Consider the following 12,256-nt stretch of genomic DNA (forward strand, 5'->3'; position numbering starts at 1 on the left):
GGTTGCCGCAGATATGCAACACAAACTCAAGAGCAAAACATCATCCCGAAGGAGTAAAACGGGAATAACTCAAGAAACCTGACTAACACTCGTGTTTTTCCTCTTGATCAAATTATGATATGTCAGCCAACGTCTCTTATGATGACACAGAAACCAACCCTCCACTTACACTGACGTGTTCCATTGGAAAACTCTCATATTAACTAAGGCCTGTTAAACACTATGACAAGCAATATTTTCATGGTCCACCGAAGTGGAATTTAATCACAAAAGAAAAAAGAAGAAAAAACGTAGAGCAGGTGTTAGAGTGGGTGTGACCCTCTATATCTACCCCAGACTGGAACATTAGCTTATATAGGCTACAACATCGATCCCTACTGCTTACATACGCACTCTCCAATCCCTGAACCCATATTCCCAACCCAAAGCAACCCCCCCCCCCAAAAAAAAAAAACATACATATCCGTACCGTACCTCAGTTTGGAACATTTGCTTTGGCGAATCATAATCTGAAACTTCCCCCTACCACTTACAGTGTAAAGTGTTCCCTGCCCGGGATAAAATGCATTATTAAAATGCATAGCTACATATTGAATCCCTATTACTTAGAAAATGGAGATATTTGTCATGCACACGGCGTGAAATACAGGGGAGCCGATCTACACCGTTGCACCGCCGCGGACTGTATAGAGGATTTTAAAAGCTCACGTAAATTTAACTGAGAATTCCCAAATCTATTCTTTATCAATCTCTTCCAGCTTCGGTGAGATTCGATTAGATTAACGCAATAACATCGACCACCAGATTACCCAGGCTTATAATTTACTACTATTATAACACTCCACGACCTTCGGCATCTTAATGAGTAACAGTATTTCCTGTTATCTTATCAATGACTAATTTTATTTTGCTTGCAAAGAGTCCGATAAATGAAGCTTCTTCGTCTCTTGGGGATGAGGACTAGGCCGCCTCAAAGTTGTAGCTCATTTACGGCCACAACTTCCCTACTGCTTACATACGCTTTCTGCAAATCCCCCCCCCCCATTCCCAACCCAAACCAAATACCCCCCCCCCCCCCAAAAAAAAAGAAGAACATGCAGGCGTTCTAGAATGGAACGGATTAGTATATTGCGCGACTTTATGAACGTGCTGCTGGGTGTAACAGGAAAGTTGTTCTTCATTAGGGAAAAGTTGTTTATTTGTTTTTACCGACAATTATATTGGAGGGTGAAGCAACATAATTATATGCAGCTGTATATGGGCTTTGTGGCGTTGAAACACCTCTTGATTCGTTTCCCCTTACCAACCCCATTCCCGGTCCCCCGCCTGCCATATCCATATCGAAGTGCCACACATGACTGACTACTGGATCATAATACTGACTATCTCCGCCAAGCAGCTGAGATTCGCAAAATTGCGGGGAAGGACAAAGAATTGTCTGCTTCGATCCTTTGTTGTGAAACTTCCTGCTACAACTTATTCATGAAATATTATGTCTGTATCACTGTCCTGTCGTGTTTTTTTCCGTCTGTTGTTTATCTATGTGCGTTTAGGATTATATTCACTTAGAAGGCGACTTCACGTGTACAAAGAATTAACTATATTGATACCGAATGGTCTGCTTTTGAGTCATATTTTGTTTATATGCATGATTAGCATATGTATTTTGGATGATCATATTTCAGGACTACATGGTGAACCCCTCTACCCATCCCATCGTCAGCATCTCAGCGTCAGCCAGCAACCTACCCAACAACCCAGCCCAGCACTCCAATAGTCACCCACTGCAGAGTACAATACGGAGGCATTCCTTCGAATAATTCTCACCCGAAATTTCATTTAACTAAAGCCGACCGAATTTACTGTATGCAGTGACAAGGGCGTAGGAACCGGGGGCTGGGGGCGCCAGCCCCCCCCCAGTGAAAAATATGGAGGGGCGGAAGTATCATTCCGCCCCCCCGCTTCGCAAGTCAGAAAACCCCTTTTTCATTTCCAAATGAGAAAAAAAAATCTCATTTGGAGCACCAAATTGCATCTAAGGCCAGGTGAAAATGCAAAATTATTTACAAAATGGAGTGGGTGTGGAAGTGTGCTACATTGCACCAAATTGCATCTGAGGCCACCTGGAAATGCCAAAAAATTCCAAAGGGGAAGAGGACACCCCCTCCCCTTAGACCCCTCCCCCAGGCCGGCCATCAGTCTTCAGCCCCCCCCCCACTCAAAAGTACCTTCCTACGCCACTGTGCAGTGACATTTTAAATAAACGCCTTTATACGCCCCCCCCCCCCCCGTCACCGAGCGGTAGGCATTTGTGATCCGTGACCACAGCTTCAACCTTCAGTTTGCACAAAGACTTTAACAAAATTGGTTCAAACTCCTCAAGCAAGCCTCGTTCTCTTTCTTGTTCCATAATCCCAAATCGTACCCTAGCTCCATGGTCCTAGCAACATGACATGACCCCTTCCCAAACTGCTCGACTACATAAAAAGTTCACTATGTTTGTGGATTAATTAACATTTGACCTATTTTGCCTAACAGGATACGAGCTGTAACAGTCTGAGTCGACTATGCAATCGGTTATTTTCATTACTAAAGATATAAATGTAGATTATGCATTGAACTGTGAGTAAAGGCACCTTCTGGATTCGTGAAAAGTCTGTTTACCATCATTTGTGATTACGCAATCACATTGACCAGGGAACGAACTACATACGTGTGATGTCACTACAAACATGAACAGATACGAGTGTATTAAGAAAGCCAGGTTGATTAATAAAATCATGTAACGAATTCGGGAAGAAAGAAATATATTTCATGCTAAATACTTTAAAAATATTTTATATAGCGGAAAATAGTAAATTTATATAAATATTTCGTAGAAATTGTGAAATAATAGGAGTTTAGTTTAAAGCTATAAATACTTTTCACCCGTTACAAAAATGGTATCGCGAAAAGTATTGTTTTGGTTTGCTATGAAGCTGTGCGTATCTTCTCTGTGTTATATTATATGTAGGTACTTCCTATAGAGAAAATTGCGCAGGAATCTGTTGGGCGGCCTATCACAAGATTGTAATCCGAACTTTAACATCTATTTTGTATTGAAGAGGCAACCCAAAATGTCATCGCCACCGCCTTCGAAGAAGCGTATGGATCTCGACATAATAAAACTGTATCCTTTGGTTCATTTTAAGCATGTGAAATCGATTAGAATCCCGGCAAATACGGCCCGATTATATTTCGCTTGTTTAGCAAGAAAGCATACGGCTGTACACGTATTGTAGCATATATAGCCTATGTATTCCCGGCGATGATGACAGAACAGCTGATTTGGCACGGAATCAATGTTAGGTGTTGATCTTTTACGTTGGTCTTATTAAACCGTATGCTTTCCCCTACGGGTACAAGGCTAGGATAGTTCATATTAAAATTGTCTATGACAATAAGTTGATTAACCTGTGATCGCGTTCAATACTAAAATCAGAATATTAGCGTTAGGCTTACTTGAAGGTATATTTTATAGTAATGAACTCTTGTTTTGGTTCTTCTTTATAGTGTTAGGCCTTACTTAGGTTAGTTGCCATTAGGCTAGACTTGTACTGAAAGTTTACTGTTGAAAAGTAATTTGGAGAGTCCCGTGCTAACCATTCCTGAGCTAAAGGGTTAGGATTATTATTTAATGTACCTCACAACCATGGCAATCCACACACCACACCAACAGTCTACCAGCATTTGAGGAGTAGAACTTGATTCAATACATCTTTTTTTCTTCTTCAATCTCATATTTATGAAACTATTGGATCTTGTGACATCTGTCCATCAGTCACAATGAAGTATCCAAACGTATATTTGAGGCTGGCAACTCTGTTAGGCTTAATTGGGTGAGTCCACACCATAATAGCTACTCATGATGCAGAGTAGATTAGAGGTGCCCTGTCTTTTGTCGCTGACACTAACGACTTCATTGTTCCCTATTTTGTGTGCACTTTTACCTTTTTAAGGTTGCAGCCTGTTGAAAAATGTGGATATAGTTTATGTAGTTCTCAGATTCAATGGCCCTGGCATAACACAGTGATGGTTGCCATACATTGTTTGCAGTAAAAGTTTGCAACATCACAGGTTGGTAAAGCCTACAAGGAACCACCAAGTACTTTGACGTAACAATGTTTTTGTTAGTTATGTGCTTCATAAAAACAGCATTTGAGATTTGGTCAACCAATTCACATACAAACGTATGGTCGAACTTTGCAAAGATATATATACAGTCTCTAGAGGGGGGTAGGATTGCTGTTAAAGGGTGTGAAGATTTGGGCAAAAAGAAACGTCTAATGCCGGTAATCTGACCTAGTTTCGAAAGAGGTTTAACAGAAGTGTTAAACACCACCATCGATCCCAGAAAATACACACACAGCTTGCTACCGTCGGTAATTAGACACTAGTGTACAGTCAGTACATACAGCTGCGGTCAAATACCCACAGCACAGTAAACAAACGATACAGCGATGGACATCTCAGGTCCAGCTAAAGATAACAAGGTATCACGTTTCATTACTGTCTGCATTTTGTAGGGGGACAAACAAAACGTCACTTGCAAGCAACAGAAAGTTAACTTTTTCAGACGGCCGCACACGGTTTGGGGCGAGTCTTCAATGCCTTTAATAACCCCTATAGTCATTAATGCATTACAAGCAAATCCTAGTTCCTTCACATAATGTGGGGACTTCTAGGATGGTTTGGGCTTCAAACTTTCTGTAAATGCAAACACTTGATTATAAATTATGAAAGAACTTCATTGATCATTACTCTAGACTGAGAGGGATAGTATTACTCAATTTAATACCCAAGCATGCAGCATCCAATTTGATGCGTTTCCTGGTCGTGTAGTTCTTGAACATAGCTGTGTAATCTCTTCCTTAAGTTGGACTCTATTCCTGTACAATCTCTGCAAACCTTTGGATAGTCACAGATTCCTGATCTAATGAGTTGATAATATTACTAAATATCAATGGTCTATATGATTGAATTGAGCTTCTTTCTACATATGAAAAAAACTTGGAATTCTTCAAGGACCAGTAGACATAAATAAGAAAATATGTCAAATTAGATGAATTCGGAAAAGTATCACCTTTACCAATAACGTGTTAGGTTTTCACAATCACTCTGATAAAAATACTGTATGTATCTGTACATGAAGTTCTATTTCAATGCATATTTGTCAATAGTAGTGGACACATGTGTCAAAACCAATTGTTGAAGAACTGCAACACACATTTATGAAATTATCAGATAAGGAGTTCTTACAAATTCAGTCTACCAACATTGCTAACAAGATGTATTAGTTGTTGCCTTGAGGGAGACGGGTCCACGCACACACCCAGCTAGTTTATGAAGTTTGTAGAAGTTGAACAAGATGTGAGAAATACTGTAAACATATTTTCAAGACCTGTTTGAGTCTATGCTCCATGCAAATACTAAACTGCTCTGACTCTGCAGGTCACATTCTTAAATGTTTGTTCGATCATGGTCCACAACAAGTTTTCTAAATGCACCCGTTTATATTCTCTACTCACTGTACTGTATACAAGCTCTTTGCAAAGCTTTGATCACTGCAATACTTTTGCTGCGGAACGAGTACTAAAGACTGATCAGCTTATCAGATAGTGAATATGCATAAATCTGAATGCTACTTTTAAGTCCTTTTGTCACATTTTTGTAAAGATACTAACATATGTATACCAGTGGATGTAATGATATTTTAGGAACTTTCAAAGGTTAATGACCGCATTCTTGTGAATGCTATAAATTTGCACAGTACTTTTAGAATCATTTGGGTACGGTAACAATTACACTAAGTGCGGTCCATCTTTGGTTTGGTTTACATATGTTCACTCTACAATTTTCTTTGTCCAACTTTACCACCAATAAGCTAACCAATATGCATCAATGGTGGGGAGGGGGGGGGTGAGAGGGAAGGGGGAAATGGTAGGAAGTGGGTATTTCCATGTCTTTTTAGTGCATATATATACATTAAAATTCCGAGAGGTTTTAATGATATTGCTTGAATGGGAATGGGCTTGAATGTATACAGAGAGAGCTAGAAGTGATTGCACATTTAGTTCTAGGGAGGGTTGGATGGGTATCCATCATTTGATTTTTAAGTTTGCATGTTTGTTTCGCATACACTTAAACAAGATTTCAACGTGAGTATTTGCAGATAACACACTCTACTGGATATGCTGTTCAGAATGTTGAAGATTTTCTTCTTCTTTCCTTGTTTTTTTGGATGACCAACTCTTCCGAATTCAGACAACCTTTATTAAAGTACAGGTGTTCTAGGAATGACCTAGCAAATTTGATAGTCCTGAAAGTAAATTTTGGTCGTCTCAGATGATCGGATTTGTACAGGTAAAGTCGACCCTGAGTACAGTCATTGTATCAGTGGCATACAGTTGGTGCTGGGTAGACATTAGGGAAAATGCATCTAGGTATAAACATAGGTAGGAGGCGGGGGGCTGGGGGGGCTGCAGCCCCCCCAACCAATTATTTTGTGAAAATTCGGGCAATATGCTGAGAATTTTTCGGGCACCCACTGGAAGAATAATAATTTGCAGTGTGTTTTTCATTTTTTTTTGGTGAAAATTCGGGCAATATGCTGAGAATTTTTTTGAGCACCTACTGAAAGAAGAATAATTTGCAGTGTGTTTTTCAAATTTTTTGGTGAAAATTCGGGCAATATGCTGAGAATTTTTTTCGGGCACCTACTGAAAGAATAATAATTTGCAGTGTGTTTTTCAATTTTTTGGGTGAAACTTTGGGCAATATGCTGAGAATTTTTCGGGCACCTACCAGTGGCGGAGCGTCCATACAGTCAGAGGGGGCGGATGCCCCCCTGACGGACTCAAATGGACTGCTGGCGCCCTTTTCAGCTTTTTACCACTTTCTACTTATTCGAGATTATTGACTTTTTTATTGCGCTCTCAAATACCTATTGACATAAATTTTGTTGGTGCAATTTTCTGACAAATGGCGATGACACCTATTTATTCTTCGTTTATCTGCAAATTAGCTAGGCCTGGAAAGGGTCATTTCCGGCGATCTAAGGAGTATCTTTACTCAAAAAATATGTGTACGCTCCGCGCCAACCTTAGGTGGCGCTCCGCTTAGATAGTGTCGAAAGTGCCCCTACAGACCATTCTCTCCCCCCTGACCAATACCCCTAGCTCCGCCACTGGCACCTACTGAAAGAAGAAGAATTTGCAATGTGTTTTTTCAATAGTTAAACTTATATTATTATCATTATTGTTGTAAGGACTTCCCCAATAATTATAACCAATATGGAAGGGTAATAACACGAAAAATGATTTTATGTTATTGGCATGTGATGTAATAAGCGATGAATGCCTATATGATATGCACATTAACATGTGGAACGCGCGCGAAGCGTGCAAAAAATTTTGGTTATATTTTTCGGGCAAGTCGTTACAGCCCCCCCAAATCAAATGAGGCTCCTACGCCTATGGGTATAAATGTGACAGTACTTTCTGAAATGTACAGTATCATAAAGCACAGCTTGTGTCCCTACAGAATGTGAATGCAGAAAACGAAAAGAAGAGATGAGTATGATAATATGCAAGATACTGAAATCTAAATCTGCCATCGTCACCTAGGAAACCCTTCAAAAACTCTTTTCACTGTAGTGGACTGTTGGCACATGAGAATGTACACTTACATATCAAGCCTCTCAACTTGGATACAGTTTTCAGAGACTTAAAATGACATGTTGAATGATTGCTTCCATTGTTGCTTTGGTGCTCCTATGACAGTTTTTTGTCAGTGTCTTTTTGTCAGTGATCCAGCCAAAAAGTTGTTGTCTACCATCCACATGTATTCCACGGAACATAGGACACCGCTTTAACTTCTCTCTAGTGGATAAGCAGTTTGCTAACAGTTTTATTTTATTTTTATTTTTATTTCATACAAGCAGCGAGGGAAATTACTGTATTTGTACATGAGAAAGAATAAACAAGAACTGCATGGGAAATTGTAACAAAGTTTTGGAAATGAGTAAACGTAATTAGACATGTACTGCTGCAGTATTGTTGTTTCGGAGCTCAGTTGTGCCATGAAAATCTTTCTCTTTCAAGATTAAGCTGAATTTTAGAGGATTGCTTTGACATGGCTTTGCTCTTGATAGTTCTTTGTGATTGAGCAATCACTGTTAAAACATGCAAACATTAATTTGATCTGATTTTACACAGTAAGTCCATGCAGGCTTAAGGTGAGTGATATCACAATTAGCCAATGTCAGTGTAAAGCAAACTAATTATCTCAACTATGTACTGAGCACTGTACATTACTACTTACAGTGCTATACTGTACCTAGCAATATAAGCAATGTTTACTGTCCTCTGTGCAAATCTGAATCATTTAGCAAAAATCTTGATAGTATTTAAGTAATTGGTATTCTTTCTTTTGTGCTTGCTTGAAATTTAATCGACCAGACTCAGTGTCTCCATGACAGCCTAATGGATAGATACACTATCTACAGTATGAGCTTAAATGACAAAAAAAAAAAAAGAGAGAAAATGAAATGTCTTCAAAATGCTGATTGTCAAAAAGAGGGAACAAGATTGTAGTTGCTGGTAGATGTACTAGGTTATCAGCTTGAAGGAGTGCTTATTACTATAGTACCTGTGAAGATTAAGATGAAACAGTGCAGATATTATCAATGTTCAGGTACTGAAAAATTGTACAAGCATTTAGCATACAAAAGGTATCACTCTTTTCTTTCAAACCCTCTGTATGCATTGTAGTTAATAATTGGGGCAGCTGTGTCATAAATTTGCTTTTAATTTCAAGGTGATTCGGAATGTTAATTAAGCAAAATGCGTTGAGACTTGCATCTAAAATAACTGTGGCCATGAATACAATTACTATTGAAATCACTGCACCATGGTATTGCCTTTTTGGTTTCGATGATAATCGTAACCTTTGCATTCATGATGGCGTGTGTGTGTGTATGTGTGTGAGTGCCTTTGTGACGCCCAGCTTGTACACATAGGCGTAGGAGGCGGGGGGCTGGGGGGCTGCAGCCCCCCAACCAATTATTTTTGTGAAAATTCGGGCAATATGCTGAGAATTTTTCGGGCACCTACTGGAAGAATAATAATTTGCAGTGTGTTTTTCATTGTTTTTTGGTGAAAATTCGGCAATATGCTGAGAATTTTTCTGGCATCTACTGAAAGAATAATAATTTGCAATGTGTTTTTTCAATTTTTTGGTGAAAATTCGGGCAATATGCTGAGAATTTTTTCGGGCACCTTCCAGTGGCAGAGCGTCCATACAATTTTCTGACAAATAGCGATGACACCTATTTATTCTTCGTTTATCTGCAAATTAGCTAGGTCTGGAAAGGGTCATTTCCAGCGATCTAGGGAGTATCTTTACTCAAAAAATTTCTGTACGCTCCGCGCCAACCTTAGGTGGCGCTCCGCTTAGATAGTGTCGAGAGCGCCCCTACAGACCATTCTCTCCCTCCTGACCAATACCCCTAGCTCCGCCACTGGCACCTACTGAAAGAAGAAGAATTTGCAATGTGTTTTTCAATAGTTAAACTTATGTTATTATCATTATTGTTGTAACGACTTCCCCAATAATTATAACCAATATGGAAGGGTAATAAGACGAAAATGATTTTATGTTATTGGCATGTGATGTAATAAGCGATGAATGCCTATATGATATGCACATTACAACATGTGGAATGCGCGCGGAGCGCGCAAAAAAATTTGGTTATATTTTTCGGGCAAGTCGTTACAGCCCCCCCAAATCAAATGAGGCTCCTACGCCTATGCTTGTACACACGAAATCTCAAGAAGGGAAGGTCAGAACAATATATTGTTTGTAGAGGTACCACATTGTGTGCAAGAAGACTATTGTTTTTGGTGGATGTCAAAGGTCATTTGGTGTCATTAGGGGTCAAATCTCAAAAAAAATCTCAAGAAGGGAAGGTCAGACCAATTTCATATTTGTTGTGTAGAAGTACCACATTGTGTAAAAGGAACCTATTGTTTTTGGTGGAGGGAATAGGTCATTAGGGGTCATCAGAGGTCAAATCTTAAAACCATTGTAAATATGTACACCCTCATGTTACATTTGGTCAGATTCATGAAACAAACTGCTAATGTTACATCATCGAATCCAAAATGCATTTTTGCATTCTGGTTTATACTGCCAATATGTTCCACACATGAATTACAAATTGTCTCCAAATAGGTGGAAACCAGCCACAACGAAAGAAGACGTATTACCATATAGATAGTGTGGAAGTTAAATACTAAACCTAGATCAGAATTTGTTGTGCCTGGAATATCCACTGACTGCATTATATCATGAATAATGATATTAAGAATGCTGCAATTAAAGATGGTGGCAATTTCAAGCTCTCAAATGTATATATACAGTAGATCCCTGGTATTGAAACTTCTTTTTGTTTTGTGACCCTTCATCCCTATGGCAACCCTCCAGTGGTGGATTTTGCGGAGTGAGAAAGGGATCTTTGGGAGGAGGGATCACCCTCTCCTTTGCAAAATTTTGATTTATGATTAAAGGGTCTTGTGAAGAAATTTATGTTCAAGATATTTCCAAAAAATTTTCTTCTCACAAGTATAAGCAATATCTGCTTTCTTCCAAATTTTATGGCTAGCTTCCAAAATGTTTTTGGGGACCCTAAAAATGGTCACAACCTCTATGGTGAATACCAATGCTGTAGATTTAGCAATTAAATACTGGGATGATATTGTTATTCAAGAAAACAAACGATAGGTTGAACTCTACAAATTGACTTCAATGCTCCTCTCTTAACAGTCTCCAGACTTACTTCTATCCACATTTACCTAAAACCTACTTTCTGGTTAGAATTTTTACACTGCACCCTCAATACTACAACCAAGACCCTGCCCACTCAATCATCATTCCATTTGTTGATACATAAAGATGTTCACCTTTTATTGTCTTCATGGAATACGTATGTCAGGAGATAAGTGCTGGCATATGTCGTCCAATTTACAAAGTCACAAATGACTTTTAGTAAATCTTGTGTTAGAGAAAATCGTTGATTGATTATTTAATTAGGAAGATAATGCCTTTTCAGGGTAAATAGGAATCTTCCAAAGATATTTGTTTACCATTAGAAAGCCAATTTGAAGGTTATTTCAACCAACAGCAGCAATGCATCCAACAGAACTTAAAGTTTTTGTGCTGTTTATAAGTAACAACGACTTCACAAATACAGACTACAGTAATTCACAACAGTTGACATCACCTCTCATTGAATGAATGAAATGACCTCTCATTGCATATATATAGCATGTTTACAGTCATTTGAAACAAAGCCAAACCTCATTGTTATTCAAGGGTTTGATACTTCAACCAAAATGACGGGTCCAGGTTCTTCAGGATTTTCATAAACAAATTTCATAATTCATTCAACAATACATTATGAACTACAAGTCTATGCTTTATTAAGTTTTATCAAACATTAACTTTCTCTTTGTCAACTAGACCCACTGTGAGACTCAGCTGTGCTAAGATCTGATTTCATGGAATCTCTCTTTAAAGTCCCATTCCCTGGAACAATGTACTGTATGGAAGGTTTTGAAATAACCTACCAAATTTGGCATCAGTCATATAATGTACTGTACAATGTGTAGCTAAAACGCCAACAGTAGTACTGTACAGGTACGTACTTGACATGCAGCTATATATTTGTATGGACAAACTTCACTGGAATCAGACCACCACCGTGACTGACCAAGTGAAATGAAACAGAAAGCTTTAAATCATATCCTGTACTGTATGTACAGTACGCAACTGTAGTTCAAGCTGGGTTTGTTTTCACAGTTTCAAGAAACTAGGCCTATAATTTGACTTGCGAGTTTCAGCTGTTACTTAGCCAAATTTGATTGTCTTTATTGATGGATTGTACAATTTAGTATGTTTGCTTATCTGAATAAGAAATAAAAAAGACCAAACTAGGCTCATGCAGTAGGTTATTTAGTCTTCTGTTTATTACTACATAAATGCCAAATTGTCAGTTATCATATTACACATTTAACATTTTAAAAGCTATTGTGTTCTTTCATTTGCTATTGTACAGTACAGTGCTACTACTGTAAGTGTCATTAATTACTACTACCACTATGAATGGTTCTATTGGCTATTATAGTTGGTTGTATTGTTATCATCAACCTGTAATATT

At 38.6% G+C, this 12,256-nt stretch overlaps 1 protein-coding gene across 1 annotated transcript in view; it reads left to right on the top strand.

Annotated features, from left to right (window-relative positions):
- The first annotated feature begins 3,010 nt into the window (after positions 1–3,010).
- The window catches only part of LOC139961070 (ubiquitin-conjugating enzyme E2 H-like), a 31,461-nt gene continuing 22,215 nt past the window's right edge, over positions 3,011–12,256 (top strand). Inside the window, exon 1 of the mRNA XM_071959923.1 lies at positions 3,011–3,169. Coding sequence (XP_071816024.1) covers positions 3,117–3,169 — 53 coding nt within the window. The 5' untranslated portion in view covers positions 3,011–3,116. The remainder of the gene's footprint in view (positions 3,170–12,256) is intronic.

Source organism: Apostichopus japonicus, chromosome 20, assembly GCF_037975245.1.
Source record: "Apostichopus japonicus isolate 1M-3 chromosome 20, ASM3797524v1, whole genome shotgun sequence".
NCBI lineage: Eukaryota > Metazoa > Echinodermata > Holothuroidea > Aspidochirotida > Stichopodidae > Apostichopus > Apostichopus japonicus.